Source organism: Sander lucioperca, chromosome 14 (genome assembly GCF_008315115.2).
Source record: "Sander lucioperca isolate FBNREF2018 chromosome 14, SLUC_FBN_1.2, whole genome shotgun sequence".
NCBI lineage: Eukaryota > Metazoa > Chordata > Actinopteri > Perciformes > Percidae > Sander > Sander lucioperca.
Window position 1 is genome coordinate 14,315,679 of NC_050186.1, and position 27,408 is coordinate 14,343,086.

General features: G+C 41.1%; 1 protein-coding gene across 1 annotated transcript; it reads left to right on the forward strand.

Moving 5' to 3' along the window:
- The first annotated feature begins 1,808 nt into the window (after positions 1–1,808).
- On the forward strand, positions 1,809–26,970 carry jmy (junction mediating and regulatory protein, p53 cofactor). The gene is made up of 10 exons (XM_031317897.2): positions 1,809–3,250; positions 10,340–10,513; positions 18,037–18,187; positions 19,060–19,229; positions 20,480–20,645; positions 22,474–22,664; positions 22,762–22,842; positions 23,375–23,470; positions 23,585–24,101; positions 24,724–26,970. The coding sequence occupies exons 1-10, from the start codon at positions 2,372–2,374 to the stop codon at positions 25,032–25,034; spliced, it is 2,736 nt and encodes a 911-aa protein (XP_031173757.1). The 5' UTR covers positions 1,809–2,371; the 3' UTR covers positions 25,035–26,970.
- The last annotated feature ends 438 nt before the right edge of the window (positions 26,971–27,408 follow it).

Consider the following 27,408-nt stretch of genomic DNA (forward strand, 5'->3'; position numbering starts at 1 on the left):
TGATTTTTTTAACTATTTATTTGTATGATACAGCTGCAAATAAGTATTTGAACACCTGAGAAAATCAATGTTAATATTTGGTACAGTAGCCTTTGTTTGCAATTACAGAGGTCAAACGTTTCCTGTAGTTTTTCACCAGGTTTGCACACACTGCAGGAGGGATTTTGGCCCACTCCTCCACACAGATCTTCAGGTTTCTGGGCTGTCGCTGAGAAACACTGAGTTTGAGCTCCCTCCAAAGATTCTCTATTGGGTTCAGGTCTGGAGACTGGCTAGGCCACGCCAGAACCTTGATATGCTTCTTACAGAGCCACTCCTTGGTTATCCTGGCTGTGTGCTTCGGGTCATTGTCATGTTGGAAGACCCAGCCTCGACCCATCTTCAATGCTCTAACTGAGGGAAGGAGGTTGTTCCCCAAAATCTCGCAATACATGGCCCCGGTCATCCTCTCCTTACTACAGTGCAGTCGCCCTGTCCCATGTGCAGAAAAACACCCCCAAAGCATGATGCTACCACCCCCATGCTTCACAGTAGGGATGGTGTTCTTGGGATGGTACTCATCATTCTTCTTCCTCCAAACACGGTTAGTGGAATTATGACCAAAAAGTTCTATTTTGGTCTCATCTGACCACATGACTTTCTCCCATGACTCCTCTGGATCATCCAAATGGTCATTGGCAAACTTAAGACGGGCCTTGACATGTGCTGGTTTAAGCAGGGGAACCTTCCGTGCCATGCATGATTTCAAACCATGACGTCTTAGTGTATTACCAACAGTAACCTTGGAAACGGTGGTCCCAGCTCTTTTCAGGTCATTGACCAGCTCCTCCCGTGTAGTTCTGGGCTGATTTCTCACCTTTCTTAGGATCATTGAGACCCCACGAGGTGAGATCTTGCATGGAGCCCCAGTCCGAGGGAGATTGACAGTCATGTTTAGCTTCTTCCATTTTCTAATGATTGCTCCAACAGTGGACCTTTTTTCACCAAGCTGCTTGGCAATTTCCCCGTAGCCCTTTCCAGCCTTGTGGAGGTGTACAATTGTGTCTCTAGTGTCTGTGGACAGCTCTTTGGTCTTGGCCATGTTAGTAGTTGGATTCTTACTGATTGTATGGGGTGGACAGGTGTCTTTATGCAGCTAACGACCTCAAACAGGTGCATCTAATTTAGGATAATAAATGGAGTGGAGGTGGACATTTTAAAGGCAGACTAACAGGTCTTTGAGGGTCAGAATTCTAGCTGATAGACAGGTGTTCAAATACTTATTTGCAGCTGTATCATACAAATAAATAGTTAAAAAATCATATATTGTGATTGCTGGATTTTTTTTTTTAGATTATGTCTCTCACAGTGGACATGCACCTACAATGACAATTTCAGACCCCTCCATGATTGCTAAGTGGGAGAACTTGCAAAATAGCAGGGTGTTCAAATACTTATTTTCCTCACTGTATATGTTATATTGCTGCACTATATAACTAAATATAATGTTACTCTATATTATAAGCCTATTTTATGTTATTCTATATTATGTATGTATGTGCAATGCTACATTGACTTGCATTATATTCTATTATATTAATTCAGACAAAACACTAAGTACCACTACTTAATCAATTAGCCCGGTGCACACTGTTTACCTGTTGACTCTGCTGGGGGGGCTAATCAGATTCCAGGGGGGTCCTGTGTGCCAATAATTCAATAATATAACACCCATTATTCTGAAATGGACCATTCTGCATAATGAGTACTTTTACTTTTTGTATTTTAAGTATATTAAGATCTGAGTGCTTCTTCTATCACTGGTATGTACTGCTCTCCTCATGGAACGTGAACGCAACACCGTGTATGTGTGTGTGGGGTGCACCAGTTAAATCCCTCCCCGGATTTGACAACACGCACCTTGACTGCTTGTAAACAGAAGCTCACACGTGACACTGAGAGCCCGATTGTCTGCGAGCGGACAAAGAGCGACACAATCAGCGCGAGCATCGGGTGCAGGTAAACGGCCAGGTGTCATGACAACCGACATTATCAAGCAGACTTTCGTCCGTCGTTTGCGCTGCTGTGTTCGAGCGAGTCTGACCGCTTGAACTTCTTCATGTCTGGATCCCAAATCCGAGCGTGTGGAGGGATACCGACGTTAGCTGCGTTTTCTCCAGCTCGCACGCAGCTGGCAGCGGGTAAACAAAGCTGGACAGCCTTTGTTTCACCTCCTAATTTAGCTAGTCGGTTCATTCGCTTCAGCTGCGCTAAATCTTACTTTTCTAGCTAACGTTAGCTAACCGTAGCTAGCAGTAGCTTCGACATCAGATTTTTTTTTTCTTCTTTTAGCTAACGTTAATCTTGTCTTTTTTTTCACTGGCTGGATGAGATGTCATTCACGATGGAGGATAACTTGGAGTCCGAGTGGGTGTCCGTCCGACCCAGAGTCTTCGACGAAAAAGAAAGGCATAAATTTGTCTTCATCGTGGCCTGGAACGAAATCGAGGGGAAGTTCGCCATAACCTGCCACAACAGAACCGTGCAGAGACGGACTACTTTTCTTCTGGACCCGCTCCTTGACGGTGCCCCCGCTTGCGCTATGCTTCTTTCCCCCGGTGCCTCCGTGGCAGAGAAACACACAAAAAGTAAGAAAGATGAAGTCTGCCAAGCGGGTAAAGTTAGACCACTCTCTGCCCCTAAAGGGAAGCCCACAACTAAGGCTGTTGTTGCGGACAAAAATGCTTTAAAACCCGGTGGTTCAAAGACATCAGAGTGTGTCAGTCCCACATTAGGGTCCTGGGATATTGTGACACCGAAAGTCATGGAAATCGAGATCCTGGACCCAGCGGATTTCCCGGTCTCTGCGGATGATGCTGACCCAGGGGACGGGTACGGTGACAGCAGCGGTCGTGAGGACTTCAGCTGGGCCGGGGTGTTCTCCTTCCAGGACCTAAAGGCAGCCCACCTCCAGCTGTGCGCCGTCAACTCGGACTTGGAGCCATGTTTACCCTCCTTCCCCGAGGAGCAGTCCGGCGTGTGGTCGGTGCTTTTCGGTGCCTCAGGGGTGTCGCAGCGGGAGACGGACGCCCTGTGCTACCAGCTGCAGGTGTACCTGGGTCATGCCCTGGACACCTGCGGCTGGAAGATCCTCTCAGAGGTGCTTTTCTCCGAGAGCGAGGACACGGACGAGTACTACGAGAGCCTGAGTGAGCTGAGGGAGAAAGGCTATAAAGATGCTCTGGAGAGGGCCAAGAGGCGCATGCAAGAGGTGAATTAACTTGTGTCCTCATGTTGTTTTGAATAAGATGCATGCAGGTGTGATATGAATATTTTGGTACTTGATGTTTAAAAAGCACATTTTACACTTTTATTTTTTTATTTTTATTTTTTTTTATAGGACAACCGCAGAGAGCATGTAGTTTTTGGAGCATAATTGTGCCTCATGGCCTGCTAATTCTCCTCCTCTTCCTTTGTCCCCCCCCCTGTGATCTACCATCTGTTGCTGCACGTTCACAGGCCTTGTAATATGATCTGGTCTGGCCAGCCACCACACTCTAGTTGGCTGAACAGTTTGAAGGGAGTCTCATAGAAAAAACAGGAGAACAATTAGAGGCGGACTTAAAAAAATAATGTGTCACCACAGCTGCTGAGATTGTTTCCGTGATAGTCCAGACAGCTGAAGAGACATGTAAGAAGTTTAAATTTGTCTGTAGGGAACGTGGCAGTGGTGGAAGAAGTATTCAGATCCTTTACTTAAGTAAAAGTACTTGTACCATACAGTGAAAATACTCCCCTACAGGTAAAAGTCCTGCATTCAAAACTTTGAGTAAAAGTATGTAGCCGCAAAATCTGCTTAAAGTAAAAGTTGCCTACTCATTGTGCAGTACAATGTTCTCTGTCAGTGTTTTACAAAAGGCTTTTTAAAGACTAATTAGCTTAAAGGTAGGAGATTTAATTCAGCACATAAACACTTCATCCTTCAGCTTACTGTTAAGAAAAAACTCAGGAGCAGCACAAGTCATTTCACATACATTCAGAATGTTCGGGAGGTTTTGATGAATTCGAGGCAGGTTTCGTCCCAACTCTCTGATGTGCCGGTCTTCTTGCAGGTGTATTTGAACTCATGGTGGAGGCGTTAAGTTTAGCTGAACCTTCAATGCAAACAAAGCTATTGTGGGCGTCCACATATCTCAACACAGACAAAATGTGTTGTGTGTTTACTTTCCCTATGGCCTTCATCATACAGCTGCTACGTCTGTGGAGGCACAAAGCAACTCCTCTTCCCGGAGAGGTTATGAGGTTTTGTTGGACACTGACCTGAATAAGACCTGGGGTACCACAATTTACATAGCATGAGTTCGAAAGCTGGAAATTCCAGCACATCAGTCACAAACATTCACATTCAAAATCACCAAATTTGGAGATAAGTGGTTTTACTGAACAGGAACGGTATGAAAAATTGTAATCTGAAAAGTAACTAACCCTGTCAGACAAACTTAGTGCAGTAAAGAGATACGATAGCCTAGAAATCTAGACACACCCTAGTGGCAACAAATGTAATTTTCAGCCAGGATCAGTCTAGCAACTCTCTGTGTGCTTGCGAGCTGGAAAAACCAAATTCTGGTCAGGCAAATCACATCGTGTATAGAGTCGGTGGGCGGGCTTAACATAATGACGGCAGAGTTGCGATGGTTCCGCGTGGATTCCCTGCTACTTGAAAACAAAGACGATGGCTGCTGCTGCTGGCGAACAGCGGCCTTTTGAATCGGCTTTAGCTGCGACTCTGGAGGACTTAGTCGAGAGAGAGAGTTAAGCACTGAAGTCATTCTTAAAAAAAGCAAGCTGTGTTCGGAGTTTTGCCGACCGGATACGGCAAAAGTTTAATCTATCAACTAGCGTTGCTCTGGTTGGCCATGAGTGCAGAGGGAATTTGAAAGACAACCGTTTATCCCGCCCCTCGGATTGAGCCCTGCCAATGATGAGTTCCCAGACCCAACATCTTGATGTGAGTCTGGCTTGTCAGGCTAGAGCTATGATGTAGTGGAGTTGAAATATAAAGTAGCATAAAATGGAAATACTCAAGTAAAGTACCTTCAGTACAGTGGTGAATGTACATTCCACCACTGCAAATATCACCTAGCTGTTAGAGTAGACATGAGTGTGAAACCCAACTAGTTTACTGCAGAAACTACTGAAAAGTGTAAACAGAATCACGGTAATGATCACAGTCACTGTGTGTGTTTTGAGAGGAGACAAAGCCCCAGGCAGTGTTTCACCTCCTTTGTTGTTTTGTTAAACTGAATGACCCACTGCAAACAGCTGAGGAAGGGCTTGGTCCAATTTTCTGACACTTTTTGGACTAAAGATTGTTCGATTCAACAAGATGAGAGTTAACCAAGTTACGTTGGACTGTAGGGAATTATAAAGGACATTTTCACTCATTTTTAACGATTACTCCAAAGAAAACCATCACATTAAGGTGAGATAGACTTTATTAATCCCACACTGGGGAAATTCCTGTACTTTATGTACTGTAAACCTCATGCAGCTCCTTCATAACACTTGCTACCTTGAAGAAGAGCCTACAAACTGGGATTAAAATATTATGTGATTAGAAGAAAGTATAAGGAGAGCTTTACTTAAGATGCCCACTGGCTCTGTGAGTAGTGCCTGTTAGGGGTGGGAATCACCAGAGGCCTCACAATACTTATGTCACGATACGATATTATTGCGATTTTAAACCTATTGCAATATTCTGAGATATATATATATATATTGCAACTTATTACCTTTTTTCCAACTTCAAATGTTTCCCAATTTCAAATGAACTTTGTCAACATCTTGTTTTATCTAAAACATACATTTCTCTGTTTGTTCATCTCACTTCACTGCAAAATGGGATTGACAAGCTGACCAACACATATATAATAAAAGATTGATACTTGGCGTCTGTGTATCGATACCGTATTGCAACAGAAAATATTGCGAAACTACTAGAGCCTGTTATCAAAAAGGTCATCACAACCGATTTTAGTATTGCAGCCCGGCACCCATCGCTGCTATGGTGGTTTTAGGGACCCTGGATAGTTGGTGTGTATGGAGCAGCTGGAGAATCAGTGTTGTGTTTTCTTATCTCAACTTATCACGAGATGCAGCCGGAATCTCAGCCCTGTTTGGGATGATAACCGGGCCAAATATGCAAACCGACAGACTGGTGGAAAACACTCCACAGATGTAGGGCATGTATCTGTCAATCATTCACCAGAGACTTGTCTGTGGCTTTCTTATCTGTTGTTAAGCAGAATTAGGCTTGCCTACAGCAAACCTGTCACGTTGCAAGCTAATAGTTACATTTTAATGGCTTTGCTTTGAAGTTGTTATTGTGTGATGATAATGTAAAGTGTGTGAAAGCTGATTAAACATTAACAAAATTTTAGTAATGAGCGGTGGATGAACTTGAACAGCATTATTAAAGCAGGCTTGATGCTTTACTCTGCAGTGTTTGGTATCCAACATAGAAGTGTGAGTATATTGTAAACCTGGCATGTAATGCACACGTTAAGGCTGCAACAGTTATTTTCATTATTGATTAATCTGCTGAGTATTTTCTTGAGTAATCATTTGGATTATAAAATGTTAAACAGTGAAGAATGTTTCCAGACCTGTAAGTTGACAATAGCCTATATTTAAATGTCCTGTTTTGTGCAACCAACTGTTCAAACCCTGAAGATATTCGGTTTTTAATCCCTAAAGATATTCAGTGTTCATACACAGATCACATTTAAAAGCTGCAACCAGAGAGTCTTGCAATTAGTTTTTGCTTAAAAACGGACAATTATCAAAATATTTGCTGGTTAAAACTTCTGTCGAAAGGGTATTTTGATGAATCGAATAATGGTTTCAGCTGTAATGCCCATACATATATTTCCTCACTCTATAGGCAGTTCATTTACTACTGCATTATGGTGGGTTAATGTGTGTGTGCCCACACAGTTTGTGATTTGTCATCGTAAATGCATGATGCAGGTAGTCTTTTTATTTATTTTTTTTTTTTTTCATTTGTTACTCACTAACATATTTTTTTACACTACTTCTGTGTTTATCTTTGAGCTGAGAGCAGTAATATTATATGCCTCTGCTGGCTACAGTTACCAATTAATCCTCTTATGCAATTCATCCCTACATGAAATATTTTGGAGAGGAAAATAGGCAAAATCATATGACCACATTGGTCATATGATTTTAACTGTAGGTCCAAATTTAGTTGATTCACAGGTGGTGGCAGCTCTGCAAAGAACCTTACCATCGAGTGATAAAGATAACTGGTATTACTGGTATTCCCCTTTTTAGAATCACATTGCATCTTATGTCTCCTAAATAGCATTCGGTTCATTCAAAAAGCTGTTAAACAGAGTGCCTGCTCTGATCACAGTCAAGGCGCGCTCCTCCTGTGAGATACTTGAATTAAAAGGCAGAGAGAAAAGTACTCCAGCAAGACGGCGCAGATTTAGTACCGACAAACTGTAAGTTAGATTAATGATAGGGCTGCAATGTCTATACTATAGCTCAGACCACTCCTGTAATTATGTACTCGTTGCACTTTGGAGTGCTTTCGTTCAGACTGTGTAGATCGTCTATACACAAGATCGGCTATATTTTAATGACCTCTTTCAAACAGTTTGGAAAAGTAAGAAATAAACTACATTTAATGTCACACTCACCCCTATAGCTCAGCCATTTTTTCGTATTCTTTAGTTAGTATTTTTGTTTGGAAAAAAACGGAAAGAAATATTGGTGATTTTTCAATAATACAATTTATTAAATCAGGTATGAGACCACATGTGCTGCCTTTTACTGAATAAAGCGCCAATGAATGCCATTGCCATGAAGTCACCAGACTGCAATGAAAAACCGAGTTAAAAATGATAAGACAGACAGGGGTTTAAACAAATGATACATCAACTATGTGAAAAGATAACCAGGTCTAGAGGCCCAGATAGTGCTTTTGAAATTGACCAGAATTTGGAGTGACCAGGAGAGTTCTGAGCTAAACCATGGTAGTTTAGTCCAATGTCGTGCACTTAGTCTCCAGGAATGTCTCCACAGCCGTCAATAACTAATGTTTGGTAACTTTTTTATTGTAGTTTCTGTATTTTGTCAGTCCAAAATACAGTCCAAACCCCAAAGAAAATCCAAAGCAGATCCTCACATTTGGGAACCTGGGACAAGGGGAATGTTGAATACAAAGCAGCTGCAAATTAATTTCTCTCAGTCGACTAATCAGTTGGTCAACTAATTATTTCGACGGGTCACCCTGCTGCCTTTTCAAGTGCTGGCTCATCAGCCCACATACCAAACGTTCATTGGCCCTCTGGCTTCTTGCCTTTCAATATCAACAAGTAGATTTGACTATGTAAATACAATTACAGCCGGAATGGTGCATTATAAAGGAACAGCTTGGTCATCAAAGGAAGTAGTGAAAGAAAATCCATTTTCAGAGATTTCTTTATGCGGGCTGTTTGTGAAAGTTTCATAAGTTAAATGGCACATAACTCAATCCTTTGTTGCTGGCGAAGTTGCGTAGCTCGTGGCCAGGCAGGAGTCGGCTCATTTAGCCCAGGGGTTTTCCTGGTCAGCGGCGACTGTAGGGGCAGGGAGTCGGTGTACGGTTGGCCAGTGGTTACCAGGGAGACACAGCCCAAGGTAAACAGTAGGAGCAGTGTTCGAGCTGAATCGTGCAGTGTCTATCCCCAACGTGGAGGGCTTTGGAAAGGCAGCCTGGAGTTAATATAAGAGTCTCTATTCATATCTATAGCGCCTTGCAGAGAGAAGAGCACTTTACTCGCCGCTTTAGACGAAGATTGGGTGGCGGCATATTTCAATATTATCTGAGGCAGAAGTGAAGGAGAAGTATTGTGCTGTATGAATTGGAGCTACTGGTTTCTGAGAGCTGGGAGATGAATTGTATTTGTGTGTACAATAGCTGTTTTGATAGTGTTTATCTCAGGAACAATGAGCACTCTGTGGATAGCAGGACATATGGTACAAATCAGCAACAGTTGGGGCCAATTAGTTCTCATTGTACTGCACTCAAACAATATGTTTTATGATATCTTACTGACCACACACATGCATACGGAGATTTTCTCACACTCTTAAATCTCACTTTTATAGATTAGGTTTGGATTATTTTCTTGAGCTTTGAAAAAGCTTTTGTTTAGGACTCATTTTAATCCTGAATTAGACTCGCTACACACTGAAATCCAGTTTTCCATTTAAAATCAGAAAAGCTAGCATCCACCCTTTGGTATTATTTAACTAACCCTATTAAAAAGGCTCTTTTGTTGTACCCCTTACAATATTTTCTGGTAATATATTGTTAGGAAATTATGATACATACTTTCCCTCTTGTTATTTATTAAACTGTTTGCATAGAATAATATTATATTCTCTCTCTCTGTTAAATTAATTGTGGATGTGTGTGGCTATTGTTAAGAAACCAAATCACTGCTTGAACTCACGAGATAACATGGGAGCCACTGTTTTTTGTCCTTGTCTAAGCACGGTGTGTTCCTGAGGGCATACATGCCCTCTCAGACCAGATAGGGGAGACGTCATCGACTCTGACAAGATAACAATTGACGACATCTACTCTGTATCATGATTTATTACATTTTACTTGGTATTATAAAAAGCAGCTGTAGAGAGCTTTTCGTTAGGTCATTGTCTGTACTATTCTGTAGTGCAGAGACTGCCTCCTTGTTGGGTTCTCAAGTAAAATTAACTTTGATATAGTTTAACGGATAATGCTGGTCTTATTGCCAAGGAAAGGTTTAAAGTGCAGATTACTATACTGTATACATCTCTATCATTTGGTTTGTTAAAAAAAAATGCTTGTTATAATCTCCTAAAGGCCGAGTTCATGTTTTCAAATATCTTGTTTTGTCTGTCCAACTGTCCAAAACCCAAAACTATTCAGTTTACTGGCTTGTAAATCCAGCAAATAGTCACATTTTAGAACCTGGAGCCAGTGAACTTTTAGCATTTATTTTGCTTTAAAAGAAACTCCTAAAAAACATTCAATGATTATGAAAATTGTTGCAGATTAATTTTCTGTTGATCAACTTATCGATATATAGTTTCAGCAAAGATTTTCGTCTTTAGTAGGAACCAGTAGGCTCTGCGCTGAGTGCTAAAGACTGACTAGCTGGGGAAGAAGACGACCGAACACAAAACACATTGTTAGTTTTGGGCTTTTCATGGACTTTGTTGACCATAAGAAAAATATAAATAACACGCGTACCCTGTACCTATTTCCCTGCTAAGTCTTTCCTCTACATGTTTTTTTTTGTCCCAGGTGTTGGATAGACACAAAGCCATGGACAGCATGGTGGAGCTGCTGCAGGTGTACCCCGAGGAGGACGAGGCGTATGGAGAGCTGCTGGAGGCAACAACTCAGCTCTACCACTACCTGCTTCAGCCTTTCAGGGACATGAGGGAACTGGCAATGTTGCGCAGACAGCAGATTAAGGTAATACACACAAGCACAGATACAAATACCATCTGTTTTAGGGCTTGATTTAAGTAGGTTTAGACCTCACTGTAGCCGGCTAACTGGTCTGTCCGGGAACACACTCTGACTGCCTCTCTGCTACAGCGTACTCCGCCAGTTATGATGCTATTCTTGTGGTTTTAAAAGCCACGGTTAGTGCTGGGCAACGAGCCCTGAACCACTGCATGGTAATGTCCTCCTTTGAGCCTCCTACCCTCCTAAGCCCACTGTAATGACATTAGTTGCTGAGGAATCATGCAGCGATGATGATGATGATGATGATATGGTAGCCGGTCTGTGCTACCCTGTAGCTTTGCATCTGGGGGCTGTGGAGGGCAGAGGATCAGCCAGAGAGGCTTTTTTTCCCCCTCCGCTCAGAGCGGCTTAACAACCAGCATGAGTATTATTACAGCAGCCACTAAACCACTCGGTAATTCTGCAGCCTCAGCACACTCTTCTGTTTTCCACACTCTTTCTCCACTCCATCTTTGTTGTTTTTCTTTCATTAGAGGCTTGAAGAGGGAAGAAAACCCACAGGGTAATCTCTACTGTTTCTTTGAGGTACACATGCCTGGTTGGGGTCAATAGGTCAGAATACTTCACTCTCAAAGTACATTTACTCGTTTAACAACCAGGCAGGAAAGGTAACATCCATTAAGGTAGACAACTAGCGCTGTAAACAGGAAATATAATGTTCCCAAGGATTTGTTTTTTTTTTTAGCCCATATTTGTTTACTTTTTGGCAAATTGGCCTTTCAAAATATGCCGAATTAGCTAATGGCAGCTTCTGTTTGCAATATACAGATAGATGTACAGACAACTATCATTGGATTACTTTGATACTGACGAAAACCTAGAAATGTGATCATTCTTAGGCAACTTCTGCAGCTATAAAAAGCATCTCATTTCTATGATTTCTAAGCGGATTTATGGACTGTTATTTGCGATGCACATCAAAGAGTATGATATCCTCGGAAAGTGTAAGTCCTGCTGAATCTAAAAGTACGTGTGTAATCCTGTCTGTGTGTTCAGACTTGACTAAATTAGAATTATACCACTTCCTGTTGTTTTCACCAACACACACCAGTCCCTTTCACCTCATGTCTCTCCCTTTGTGCACATCACAGTTTGAGCTCTATACTGGGCATTAAATCGCGATGTCGGACGCTTGTGAATCATCATCATCATCATTTCACGTCATCACTGACAGTTGTAGCATTACACGACTGCACCTTGCATTGTGGGACTGTTAGCAGAAAGAATTGTACTCTCCAAAGACACTATTTTTTTCCGTTCCATCGTGGGAATATTTTAGAGCACTATATAGAACAGAAGTTGGACACTCATGTGAAATGACAGGCAGTACATGTAGTGCACTATATACTGTAGTTAATAGGGAGTGATTTCTGACACAGCCTTTGTACTTCACCGTAACCCATAACCACTGCGTACCGGTGTCTCTGTTCCACATAACTTCATGAGTTCAAGGTGGAGTCCAATCCAGCGAGTCAGAAATAACACAACGGAGGAGAAAGTCAGTGATAGGAAGGCAAAAATAACCAGCTTTATCCAACAGTGAGAAAAAACATGAGCAGAATGTCTGTTTCTTGTCTTCACTTTTCCCGAGTGGTCAGGGAATCAAGTTTGACTGGACTGTGCAACATGTGCAGGCTTCGATATTATGTAATACAGTATTGAGTGCTGTTTAACTGGACACATGCTGTCTCTGTATCCTTCTTCAGACACTCTGTCTTTTACCCCTTTGTTGTGTTGCGAGTACTTTCCCATCTCTAAACTACATTCCTCACACAGCATGCTCATCCAACATCTTGTCACTAACCAACGCAAGTGACTGTGTGGGTGTGTTTTAGTATTTGGGTTCTTGGGCGGATGCTGATCTAAATTAAGAAATTTCACTGAATCACCAACATTTATGGAGCAACTGTTTCTTAAAGGATCAGTCTGGTGATATTTGATATTTTTGTTATTGTCAATAAATGCCATGAAAAGACAAAAACCAACAATGAATGTACCCAACAAGTTATCCAAAAACTTTTAAATACACGTCAGTGAGCCGCACTGTTGCACTGGCTGACATGTTCCTTCATTACCATGAACACAAACACTGTAGTTTATTTATACCCAACCGTCCTGCTGACACAAATACTCACCAGAGCACCAAATGAAGATTAATCCGCTGCTAAAAATAGTACCCAACAAATGTACTATTTCCTCCATTTTGACGGACATTTGCTAAGAACTACAGTGTCCAGCTGTTTTTACGATAGTATTTATCCTTTTTTAAGAATGAAACAGTATATTCGTGACCTGTTTTTTACCAGTAGATTTACCAGTAGAAATGAGTGAGTTTAGCAACAAACAGGCTGGGGAAGTCAAAGAGTGAGAGACAGACTAACACATTGTTGGTGTTTGTCTTTTCATGAGATTTGCTGACAATAAAAAAAAAAATGTAATCTAGGTGGCCGTTTGGCCTGTGGTGGTTTTCCTGCATGTCTTCGCCTCTCTCTCTCCCCTTTCATATCTCAAGCTTTTCTGTCCAAAAAAGGCAGAAATGCCCAAAACTTAAATAAAAAAAATAAATAAAAAAAAATCTAATCAGTGTTTTGAACATCAATACGATTATATTATATTAAATAATATTATAAAATCAATATAAAATTATTGATTTTTTTTTTTTAGTGTTTTATGACAGTAAATTGGGTTCGAGTTAACCCTAACCCAATTTACTGAGACGGTTATTCTCTCTTCTCTCTCTGCATGTATCACCTTGTGCTGCAGCCTTGATGTTAACCGGAGTGCGTTCATTTCAGACTTTTTAACCAAACAAGATAAGGTGCCACCATGATTGTATCCACGCTGTGATCCCAGCACTTTACCACACAAGATGCCGTCACTTCTATTTTCAGAGAGTTTGACACGTCTGTGTTTTGTCACCACTAGCTGTTGACCACAGGTGTTAAAGGAAATCACCTTGTGCTGTATCTGGGCCTAGGTGTCTTGAGAGTCCCCCAACTTTATAGAGCTGCATTACTAAATTGCTGGAAACGACGTTTCAAGTCGCGTTTACCTAAAACCTCTGAGGTGTCCACCCCCCTCTAACCTGTTCTGCATGTTTCTGACTTTATGCTTTATGAAGCTTTCTGACAGTCTGAGCTCTGTACGATGCCAAAGTTTCCAGCTCAACCACCTGCTCCCCTCGGGGCGATCCAACAGCTGAAAACAAAGCTGTATGCAAATGAATCCTTGATGTCGGCAGAGGCGGTTGGTTTCTCCCAAACTGATGAGTCAGGGGATGGTGGAGATCCTCTGCTTTGTGGCGAAAGGGAAGCAGAGGGTGTTGGGAATTGGGACACATGCTACTGTAATTTACATGCAGTTTGCATTCTACTTTAATGTGGCAGTGTTGATGTGAAAAGGACCAGAGCAGCAGAGTATCGGTTGCTTGATAGAATTTCAGGCTATCCTGACTTCATCTGAAAGTGTGAATACACATGGACACGTGTGAGGTTGTTTAAAAGCCAACAGTGCTTCAAGCTAAAAAGCCAGACAGGAGTTGAGATTTAATCAACGAGAGGCATCAAAGAGTAGAGAGAATGTTATATTGTAGGTTAGGAGAAGTTAATAAAGTGTTTTTCAGCTGTGATATTTCAATGTTGTTGTATTCAGAGTTGTACAGTGAATTAGGACTAAAACTAACAATTATTTTCATTATCAAATGATCTGTTATTGTCCATCACAGTCGTTACATTGCTTGATTTGTCCAGCCAACAGTCCAAAATCCACAGATATTTAGTTTACTATCACATATATCACATGTATCCCATATATTGTTGGGTTTTCTATTCCATTTTTATGTTTGTATTATTGTAATTGTGCTGTATAAATACATTATTTTTTTATTTTTATTATTATCATTACAAAACTGAGAAAAGCTGCCAATCCTCACAAATGAGAAGCTGAAACTTGACAATGTTTAACTTTTTTGCTTGAAAAATCGATCAACTAATCAATAAATCGTCGCAGCTCTACAGTAAAATGTTATCTCTTTAACTCGTTCGACTCTCCTCAATCGTAGACATCTGAGCTTTACTGAATCAGTGAATGAAGGAGCAGATGGAGCAGTGAACGAATGATGAATCAATCGACGACAAAAGGTGTTGAGTATTTTGGTGAATGGTGCTTTGTTGGACGGCCCTGTAGCGTGTTGGAGCGGTGTCCTGTTGCCTGGGAGGTCAGAGGGCAGCCATGAATTAAAAATGTGGTTTCACTGTAACAAGTCTGAGATACTATTGTACCACAGTGAGCTCCAGTTACTTTTCGACTGCATTATTAAATGGCAACGGTTGTCATGGTGGCCCCTTAAACACCTGCTGTGTTTACCTACAGCTTTCAAGCAGATTTTACACACCTTATTAAATAATATGCAAATGATGTAGCTCTATGCCGAGATGCCGTGACTTCTATTCTCAGAGTTTGACACGTCTGTGTTTTGTCACCACTGACTGTTGACCACAGGTGTTAAAGGAAATCAAGCAAATTACTTCAGTTCTTCCCCCGTCGCTTCCTGCCTGCTTTAAGTTGTACACAAGAAGAGAAGTGTAAAAAAAAAAAAAAAAAAAAAAAAAAACAGGTTGGTAGCTTAAAAAAAGGTACTACAGGTGTAAATTATTAAAGAATTGTGAGTATATTTGACTCCATATCATCATTTAGGTATATAACAGTGTTCTCAGTGACCTCATCTTTCCTCAGTCTTTGTCTCCCACTGTATGATTAGGAGTGGTGATGAATAAATAACGCTTGCATTGTGTATTATTTATGAGGTCAGGGACTGGGTGACAGGTGAGAGAAAGTGCTTTATAGGTGATATTCCATCATATCATCTTATTATTCGGTCCAGTGCTTTATTTTTACTCACAAAAATGGGACTGTCCTCTTTTTGTACAAATATGTCACTTTGCCTGTTTTGCAGATCAGCTCTACACAATTCTGTTGAACCTGTTCCCTCTTTTCCACAACAGATGTTTTCTTCTTTTTCTGCATCGTAGCGGCCTCCTTTTGACGCTGAGATTTATTTTGTATTGTGTAGGTGCCAGGTTTTTGAAGGACGAAGAATGCACCATACAAATTATGTCTGTCTCGGCTGCATCTTTTTTGATCCCTTTTTTTTTGTCAATCGTGAGACTGACAGTGGTATAGAAAGAGTGCAATGCTGAATCAGTGGACTCCTTTAAACTACTTACATACTCCTCTTGTGAGAAGAGCTTTGAGACGATTGATCGCCGCAATATTTTTAAATTGGCTTTTTCACACGGTTTCCTAGTTTATTAAATTGATTTTGCACATACGAGACGGTTATTCTCTCTTCTCTCTCTGCATGTATCACCTTGTGCTGCAGCCTTGATGTTAATCGGAGTGCATTCATTTCAGACTTGTGTTGAATATGTTAGTGACCAGGTTGCATGGATGCTTTCTGCTTTGCATAAAACCAGTCTAATAAATACACAAGCCTAATAAATACCAGATGGTTTGTTTGCTTTAGTTTGACAACAACAGCATGCACAGAAGTTAAACAACAGGTGTGTCAACGGCAGTGTGACATGTCACCAGCTCTCCTGACGGCAAATGTCTCTGCCATTTGGTGCTCTGTGGGTGTTAGCCTAAATGTTGGAGCCTGCTCTTCTTCAGATGTGTTCACATGTTGGTGCTTTGGTACTGTATACTCTCTGTTAAAGGATACCTGAACAATGAGATCACTGCTTAAGTATTGGGTTAACATAATCCTTCTCTTTTTGATTTCCCCCCATTCCTGGAATGAGTTCTTTTTTTTTTTTTTTTTTTCCCCTAATTTTCTTTCTTTTTTATCCTAAAGTGATTTTTTTTTTTTTTTGTTTTGTTTTGTTTTATGTCCAATACTTTTTTCTTTCTGGTCTCTGACGTAATCTCTCCTCCCCCATTCGCTCCCACTTTCACCCCAAAACCCCTCCCTGTTCTTGTGACACACACACACACACACACACACACACACACACACACACACACACACACACCAAAACACAGAGTATGCTGGCTGACATAAATCAAGGCATTTAAGGTTTGTTAGTGTTTATTTTTGAGCATCTACACACATCTGTTTTACATTGAGCTATTAATATATGACTTTATGTACATGAGGCCCTGTGTACATTTTGTTCCATGTGGTCTCCTCTTGGAGGAGGAGGGGGGGGGGGTTCAGTTCTTAGTCAACAGCCAGGACAGGACTCCACGTGGCACTGCTTTTTCACTGGCAACTTTTTTTCTGTTTCTCACTCTTTCTCACATGGCCTGACACGAACTGCTGAAAAGTGAACTTGACATGTGATGTTGTGCCATGTAACATGAACTCCCTCTAGAGTGTATTCAGAGTTGTCCTGTTTTGTTATCAGAGATTCTTTTTCCACCAGCCCAGTAGGACACTAAAAGTTAGTGTCACTCTAAACATAAACATGCACAGGAATGCCAGGCATCGCCATTACCCCCATCTGCTGTGACGTGCTGGTATTACGTGCTGGTGTAGGACTGTAGTGTACCAGGGGTTTTTAGGGGAGAGTTGAAAAGGGTTGGGGAGGGGGGAGGGGGAGATACTATTTGAGGTGAAAGGGACTAATGCATGCAAGTGTTCTTAAAACAGGAAGTTGGTTATTGTAGTTTGGCCTGCCGTCACAGACCGCTCATGGAGGTGATTTAAAACCCAGATTCCTACAATTTGTGTCAATAGTACTACTTCACGGAGTCATAACTCAGCCAAATCTGAACATATAGACATGACGCATATTTTTTTTAGACCTAGCGTGACTTTCCGACGATATCATTTCGCAAATGAACGTCCATAAATCTGCTTAGAAGTCATACGTAAAAAAGGACCCTGGGGCGCCTGGATGGCTCACCTGGTTGAGCGTACGCCCCGTGTACAAAGGCTCAGTCCTTGCCGCAGCGGCCGCAGGTTCAATTCCAACCTGTGGCCCTTTGCTACATGTCATTCCCTCTCTCTACCCTTTCACATCTTCAAAATAAAAATCTTGTACCTTAACAACGTGCATGAGAATCATCACAATTTTTTTCCTACAGTATCAACATATTCCAGTGATAGTTGTCTGTGCATCCATGGTAACACTGTAAACAAAAACTGCTAGTAGCTAATTAGCAGTTTCCCAGATGTAAAACAAATATACAAAGCTAACTCACTGAATCCATGGCAACATTACACTTCCTGTTTGCATCCACCAAAAGCTAGGCTGTAAATATCTACCAAATAGATGTAAAACAAAAATCTAATAATAGGATTAACAAAAATGCTAAATATATATAAACTGAGTGGTGATCTGGTGGGGGTCTTTGAAAACCCCTGATCTGTGCTGGCTGAACTTTGTTTATCTGTGCTGAAGCAAATGTATGTTGGACCTGCTTCAACAACCTGTCTGACCCCCTCCCCTCCCCCCCATCAGATCTCGCTGGAGACGGAGCGCCTGGGTCCTCGCCGAGTGGAGAGCCTGAGGAAAGAGGATGAGGAGTGGCAGAAGAAGGCTCACGCTGCCGTTCTCTCCATACAAGACCTGACTGTCAAGTTCTTTGAAACCACGACTAGGGCACAGAAAGGTAAACACAGAAAGGAGGCATTTCCTGCCTTCATAAAGCAGTGTGGGGCTTTTGTCTTCGCTGTGACCTTTTGAACGTTTGTGTTGTATGCTTACTCCATAACAAAGTGAAGTTTATCCTCCACGTAGCAATGTGTCTCAGATCTCCAACCTCTTACATACCAAAGTCCCCCAACACACACACACACACACATATATATATATATATATATATATATACATACATACATATATATATATATATATATATATATATCTATATATATATATATATATATATATATATATATATATATATATATATATATATATACATACATACATACATACATACATACATACATACATACATACATACATACATACATACATACATACATACATACATACATACATATACACACACACACACCTCCAAAAGTATTTAAATCCTCAAACCATCTCAGCTATGAGCTGCTCGGAAACACGTCAACTGATTTCTGTTTAGGCATGGAGCAGGCTTCACTTAGCCTGAGTTGAGGCACTAGTCCATTCTAAAGCATTGCTTTTAGATTCCAATTGTAGGGCTGCAACTGATGGTTACAGTCTTTGTTTAACCTGTAAATTACTTTCTTGATTAAATCGTTCAGTCTATAAAACATTAGAAAATGAAAATATGAAGAGGTCTTGTTTTGTCTGACTCAATCATCCAAACTATTTAGTTTAAATAGAGCTAGAACAGAGAGAAGCAGAAAATACCTAGCATCGGAGAGGCCGACACCTTAAAAAGATACTCCAAAGGATTCATTGATTATGAAAATAGTTGCCATTTAACTTATAACTAAATGATTAATCAACCAATCATTGCAGCCCCATTTTATTTCTGTGTTGCAGCTCTGAATGAGCGGATGCGTGCTGACCAGAGAAAGTTTGGCAAGTCGGCGTGGGCAGCGGCGGTTGAACGCATGGAGCGGCTGCAGTACGCGGTTTCCAAAGAAACTTTGCAGCTGATGAGGGCCAAGGAAATCTGCCTGGAACAGAGGAAACATGGCTTAAAGGAGGAGGTAAAGTACAAGAAAGTCTATCACTGATGTAGATCAGAAGTGTAGGTTCTTAAAAAGCTTGTGATACACAAGGAGTTGTCCAAAGCCACAATAACCAGAGGTGGAAGAATACTATATATATCTATATATATCTATATATCTCTGTCTGTCTGTCTCTGTCTGTCTGTCCTCTGACTTAAGTAGAAGTAGCAATACCACAATCTAAAAATACTCTGTTACAAGTTGATAGATTTTTATTGTTCCCAAAAATGGGAAATAACAGTGTTAAAGCAGCAAAATATCAGGCACACATACATGAAATAATAGGATACAATATATACATGAAATAAAAAATGTAAAAAATAATAAATAACTACAACTACTTAAATAGTATTAATAAAGATTTAAGTAAACCTATTGTGCAAGTTGCACTTAGATAAGACTCATATATATGAGTCTTATCTAACACTCAGTGATGAAGTGTTAAAAAGTTGTATTGCCTGTGGTAGGAACGATTTCTTGTAGCTGTCTGTGCGACATCGAAGCTGTTGGTGCTCCTCTGTTGGACCAGTGTAGGGGGGTGGAGAGGGTTGTCGGGGTTATCCGTGATAACAGTTTGTTCAGTGACCTCCTCTCCACCACAGCTTCAAATGTGTCCTGTTTGCAGCCAATAACGGAGCCGGCCTTCTTTATCAAGTAAAAGTTCTGCATTCAAAATCTTAGTAAAACTGCATGCAAGTATTGGCTTCAAAAAATACTTAAAGTACCAAAAGTAAAAGTACTCATAATGCAGAATAGTCTGTATGTATGTATGTATATGTATTACATACATACATACATACATACATACATACATACATACATACATACATACATACATACATACATACATACATACATACATACATACATACATACATACATACACAAACACTTGGATATAGGCGAGTTGAGAGAGAAATGACCTCATGGCTCAGACATCCTGCAATGCAGTGAAAAACATCCTGTGGAGATGACTCATTGGGAATTACTGTTGGGGTCAAATACTTTGCTTTGCATGTTTACAGTACATGTTGTATGCTGGAGTGGTGTAGCTCAGCCCTTAGAGAGAGAACAGGAACACTGTCTCAGGTTCAGTATCCACTTGTGTTTAAAAACAAATGCACAGACAGGAAGTAGTGCAAACTCACCCAGCCTGTGGCATATGCCCCCCGGGTCTGCGGTAGAGTAATGATGATTGACATTGTGTGTTGTTGTGCTGTGGCCTCAAGATGCAGGGTCTGCAAGGTGGGGAGGAAGCCATGCTGCGTCTGGACCAGCTGGAGGCGCTGTACTACGAGCTGCAGCTGCAGCTGTATGATATTCAGGCAGAAGTGCTGCGCTGTGAAGAGCTGCTGCTCACTGCACAGCTGCAGAGTCTACGGAGGCAAATGACAGGTGAGCATCTGTTCTGTTCTTTAAGGGCTCCATGTAACAGAGTTGTGTTGTTAATGGCATCTGTCTGGCTGATATTATCAAACGATTTGTGCTCATTACAGATAAATTGATATCAGAGTATAAATGGGCTGATAGGTAACAAACAATTTCAGTACAGAAATGTTTAAGATGCCAGACAGAACTGACAAATGTATTTTTCAACTGTAAAACATGCCATTCAGCACGCATCTAACTCATAATCCTTTAAAAACTAATTTAAGGCATCAAAAAAATCCATTGTGTTAGTGTTAAAAGATGAATATTGGCCAATGTACCGTTTGTACTGCATTGTGTTTTTATTGGCTTCAACAAATCTAGTAGTGCTGAAGCTCTGCATAACTGAAAATTAAATTAACGATTAACTAACACAGTAAATGTTTTGAACCCACTCTGATCTTTTTTTAGTTTAGTTTATTACATTTATTCATCAGGGACCATAACAAATCTCACACAAACAGAAAACGTGTACCACGTTTTGCTAATTTAAGTTTTCTAGTTAAAAAGGCCAGCAAAACATTTAATTGGTAACTTTAATTTGGATTTTGAATAACAGCTACAAGCAGGGTTCGAATTATGATTTCATCTTTGTGGGGGTCTCTTTTTAAAAAAAAAAAAAAAAAAAAAAGTAGTCTATGAACAGCAAATTTTGAGCATTAAACATTTCATTTCCTGCATTCTGGTGAATGTTTATGCACCTATTTACGTTTTTCTGAATCAATGTATGCTGCAAATATCTTTATGTAAAGAGAAACAGAGATTACAATCCAAATATAAAAACATAATGGAATATATTACAATAAGGCTCTCAGGCATTCTGTATTGCTATTTATTCTCCTGTAGATCGACTTTTCTAATTATATCTGAGTCAGCACACATGTAGCCTATAATTTACTCTTCCCTCCTCTTTTGCATCTTTTGTTGGGGAAATAACGTCCTTAAATGTGCATATGACAATTATTCACCTCAATGATACATTATTCATTTTAATGGATTAATGAACTCCTGGACTGTAATATTTCAGATGTGTTTGAGCAAGATTACTGCTCATGTCCAAAACTTTGTGCACATTCAAAATATATCCCATCTGTGCTCTCTGTGATTTGGAGGAGTCGTGATATTTTGAGAAAAATAAAGTGATGATAGGCTATTAAAAGAATAAAGTCACTATATTTCAGAAAATAATCTACCTGCACCATAGTCTGCTGTGCATTACGTGATTGCTCTGCTGATAGGCCTACGGTAGATCTCAGACCTTCTGACAGACTCAGAGCCCCGTTTGAGACTCTGGTCTCTGAATGAGCGAAAGTTTAGGGAAGTGGCTGTACGCCGCTCTACATCGGAGGTGGGAAACCGAAACTACGAAATCTGCCGCAGCATGTCGACAGCAGAGCGCGTCCATTATAAACCTGAAGCTGTACAGACTACGGACGGAGGGCGCGCTGCTCATCTGTTTTCTACAGCGAGAGTGGACACTAAGCGACGCACAGGTCTGCTTCAGAGCTCCGAGTGTTTGTGAGTTAAATAATGGTGCTGATGATTTTTGGAGACCCCCACAGGTGTATGATTTTACTGCTTTCATGGGAGCTCATCCTCTCTCTATGGGAGCTCAGCTCCCACTGGCTCCCACGTAATTCGAACCCTGGCTACAAGTGTTGCTTTTCAGGTAGCTCATTAACAGCTGAATGAACTATTGTTTGGTTCTTTATACCAGCTATATAAACTGAGAACCTGTACAGTACCAGTGTTTAGAAACTGCATTTTGATGAATCTGTTCTGATTGTTGTCCCAGAGCGACAGGATGAGGTGGTGTACTACGATGCCTTTGAGAGCCCCGATGCCATGAAGGGTGAAGAAGATCCTGCCACCCCACCGTCCCCCCTCCGAGATGAAGAACTCGGCGTCCTACAGCAGAGGACACGGCAGCTCGAGGCCCGCAGGGGCCGCATCACTGCCAAGAAAGTCTACCTCAAAAACAAGAAGGTAAGCACTGACGACGAAGACACCTCTGGAAAGTCTTTTCAAACGGCTCCACGGGGAAGTTTAGTGCATCACGTCTGTGCTTTCTCTTCTTGAATAGGAAATCTGTATTGTCAATCACAACCAGAAGATACAACAGCAACAAGGTAGCCATGGCGATTCCCGGCAGACACTGCAACAGGTAAGACTCAAATGTTTAGCATTTGGAGTCTGGGGCTGCATCTGATAGTGTACTTAGAATGTATACGCATTTGCAAATTTAGTTTTAGGACTCTTTGGTGTAGTAAATGGAGACTAGCCATTAATAGTGATAGTGACAGTGATTGTATCCAGAGTTGAGCTGTGAGTTGCTTCCTTGTTTTGGTTGTCTGAAGGTAATGTGTTGAGTTGGCTTTTTAATGAGGAGATTATTGTTATTGTGGGGTTTAGAAAAAATGACCGAGAACACCGTATCCTCTATGAAAGGACACTTCTGTTACATGAATTGGATCTTTTGAAATGTTCTTTTCACACAAGACATCATTTATTATGAACATTAACGGTATAACATGCAGCTGGAACTCCTAAATGATAAATAATGGTAAACGGGAAGTAACGAGAGGAAAAAAGGGGCATCTTGCAGTGTAATATTTACGTATATTACATATTGTTTTGCACCAAACCAAACACTCACACTTGTTACTACATCAGATCTACTCTGTTTTCCTGTAAAGGGGGGTGAAGCTGAGGAAGATGATGAAGCCAAGAGCAACGCCAGAGTGAGTCAGGAGAGGCAGCGGACTCTGGACAGACTTCGCAGCCTCAAACAGGTGAGAACCCAGACATCCACTAATGTTTAGCTCCATCAGCTTCTTCTGAAGTTCTTCTGAAGAGTACCCTTTGACCCGTGACTGATCCTGGTGTCTGTTGACTCTCCATATCAGCGTTATCCCGGCCAGGTGACTCTGAAGTCCAGCCGGCTGCGTCTGAGTCAGCCTCACAGCCGGAGGAGAGCCGGACAACAGCCCAGCACTCATTCGGCCAGCGTTCAGACCGACTGCATCTCCGATCTCCCAGAACTCTCTGCTCCTCCTCCACCCGATGTCTGCAGCTGCGACAGCGTCTCTTTACCCACAGTTGAACTCGGAAATCTTGACTCTTCACCTCCATTCCTCTCACTGCCTCCCCTTTCAGACTCTCCATCTATTCTTTCCCTGGGTCCTCCTCCTCCTCCTCCACCTCCCCCGCCTCCTCCGCCACTTCCTTCCCCGGAGGAGCAGCAGCAGGGTAAGGGCAGGGAGAATAATCCCAGCCCAGTGCGGCACCATGAACGCAAGTCTGAATCTTCCTCTCTGCCCCTGGCTCCATTCTCCCCCCGATTCTTTGACAGCAGTCAGCTGCAGACGGCGAGGAAGAAGCTGAAGAAGACGGCCTCGCTGGACTCGTCTCAGTGGAGGAGAGGTGAGGAGAAAACTCACATCTTTCACAATAATAATAAACTAATATTAGTATCATAATAAATGAAAAGTCTTTGGTTAAAGTTGTTAAAGTTATAATCGCTAAAGAGATATGTTAATGATTTAAATCCAGTTCTGTGTCATAGAAGTGTGGACAGTAGGGCTGGGCGGTATAGAGAAAATCAACTATCACGATATTTTTGACCAAATACCTCGATGTCGATAGTGCGACGACATTGTATGGTTGATTATTGGTGCTTTTAACAAAATGTTATTTACATTTATGAGATTTTTGATAAATAATCTCCAGAAATGATTTAATGACCTAGTGGGTAAAGGTAAATAATAGAACAGCTAGAACAGTCTGGTAAGTTCAGAAAATGACATCACTTTACTGTAATGCAGCCTTTAAAACCAGGAAAAGACAACACATATTACGATATCCAAACTCTAAGACGATATCTAGCCTCATATCTCATAGCCCTAGTGGGCAGTGTGTTTAGGTTAACTACTGGTTTTCTATCATACTTGTGGCTGGTGTGATCATTAAACGGGTATTAAATTGCATTCTAAAAAGTCTTTACCTTGCATACGAGGCTAACTGTGTCAACGGTGTGTTTCTGCAGCGAGCTCCCCCATGGACGAGGTGCTGGCCTCTCTGAAACGTGGCTGTTTCCACTTGAGGAAGGCCGAGCTGCGAGTCCTGGCCCCCGACCCGGACGACGACACCGACAACATCCTGGCTCAGATCCGGCAGGGCGTCCGGCTGAAGAAGGTGCGGACCCGGCCAGAGCAGCAGCGTCACGCCAAGGGCTTCCCCCACTCGGCCGACGCTCTGACCCGCAGCATCCACGAGGCTCTGAGGAGAATCAAAGAGGCTTCGCCGGAGTCCGAGTCGGAGGACGAAGGCCTCCCATGCACGGACTGGGAAAACTAGTTTGGCTTATAGGAAGTTTTTTATGGATACGTGGAGCCAAAACGAAGAGAAAACAAGCATACAAACCAGGGTTAAAGCACCTGGACATACCTTGGTGCAATTTGAACAAAAACCCTTGATTTTTTTTTTTTTTTTTTTTTATATCAAAAACCGCTCAGAAGTATGTTTTTTTTTTTTTTTTTATTCATACTTCTGTGTTGTTTGTAAAGATGGACCACTAATCTTTTTTTTTATGTCGTTGCTGTGGCATTGTTGGCGAGGATACAACCTCTAACCTCTCATTATGTCAGTCTACATGTCAGAGTCGTACTGTAGCTTGCTGTGATGGGTTTGTTTTAGGAAGTGAGTATTTTTTAGTCTTTACGTTTCTCTCGCGTTCAACGACACGGTAAGCATTCAGACTCTTCACTGAACACGTGTGCTGTACACTTTTACATTTAACTACGTGACAACCATTTCTACTGTATCTTTCAGTGCATAAAATGCCTGAACGGTCATGCAGGATAGGACAAATCCCACTTGGCATAGTTTGACATTTTGAGAGATAAAGCTGCTGGCTGTAACTACAAATTAGCGTATTTCCCAAAATGTAAAACTATTACTTGCATTTGCTAAGTTGGGTCATTTTCATCATCCTGGTGGAAAGAACGCAAACACTTTGATTAGTGTATTTAGCAAATCAGACATGCCTGTTTTAGCATTTTCTCTTTAGAAATAATTAATAAGATGCATATTGAGTAAAGTATGATATAACAAGAGGAGAAGATTTTGGGGGAAGGATATAAAACTCAAATCCAATCTCCATAATCTGTTCTGAAAACAACATGACGTTTTAATTATTGTAGTTTAACACGGTCAGTAGCTGGAGCAGCAGCGGCTCATGGAGGCAATTAGCGCCAGGTTGCCGAAATTTGCTTCAACTTAAAATATGTTTAGACTCAGTGTGACTTAAACTTCCAGAGGATGCCAGTATCGCCGATGTCGATCTCCGACTTAGAAATCACAGAAAAAAAAAGACGCTCCCTGTAACATGTTTTAAGTTTTCTTCAGTATCAAAGTAATCCAGTGATAGTTGTGTGTACGTCCATGGGTACACTGCAAACAGGAACTGCTAACCGCTAATTCGGCATACTTTTAATGGTGCCAATTTGCCAGAACCTACTCTGATGACATTACACTTCCTGTGTACATCACACAAAGCATCATGGGAAATGTAATTGCACAATTTAGAACATAATTCTAATAATAGGAGCGACGTAATCTTTTATTTCCTGTATTCATGCCAGACTTTGAGAGTCTTGAACTCTGAAAGTTCAGCATGCTGTAGCTGTGAGTGAGAGAGTTCATGTTTGTATGTTTTCCAAACAAAGCGTTTACCTGCAGCCCACACAGGCTCAGAAGCTCAGCACAGCTGGGTCAGAAATACAAAGTAAACTTGGAAATGCCAACACTGGAAATATTAGCACACACCGCTGTAGTTTTTCAGATAAATATTCATCAGAAACATCTGTTGACTTGTGCATCCTCTGCTTTTCCTCCTCCAAGGATGCCATTTAAACCAGGACAGTATTTTGGCTAAATGTATTGTATAATATATTTAAAAAATATATATATATAAAATTATATATATATATATATATACACACACACACATTCACACACCAATTGAAATATAAACCATTACTTGAATCTAGCTTTAGTCATTTTCCGTGATCGGCTGATTGTGCTGTCACTCTTTTGAGATAGAGAAATGGATGGATGTAATATTTTAATATATAAAGAGGGATTCCCTGTGATGAATAATAATGACCTCCGTTGTGATCATCCTGTGATGATTCATTACCGTTAAGTTACTCTTCAAGACCCAAAAGCATATGACCAAAAAAGGAAACTATTAAAAAAAAAAAAAAAGCTGGCTGTGTTTCAGACAGATGATGAAAATCTATTGTATGGATCTCTACTCTAATCGGAGCTGGAACGATTCAGCAGAGAATTTAATCTGACGTTATTTAAGCCATCAATTCTTTAAACTCATTACTCTGTGACAATTTGCTGCTTTGGACTGTTGGTTGGACAAAACATGATCACCTTGAACATGTTTAACTATTTTGTAGACTAAACGATTAATGGATTACTTGAGAAAATCACCTACAGATTAATTGATGTTTCATGGGGTCTTTAAAATAATACTGAGGAAATCCCCCTATTTAAACACACACGTATAACTAACTGCACATGTGGAGGTTATGTAGTTTGGATACATAATGCAGAAACCTTTCCATGCAGCATATCGAAGTTAGTTAGCTGAAGTCTGAGGCTTCATCGCCATCTGCTGGTAACCGACGCAGCCTCCTGTTTCTCCACACCTGACAAC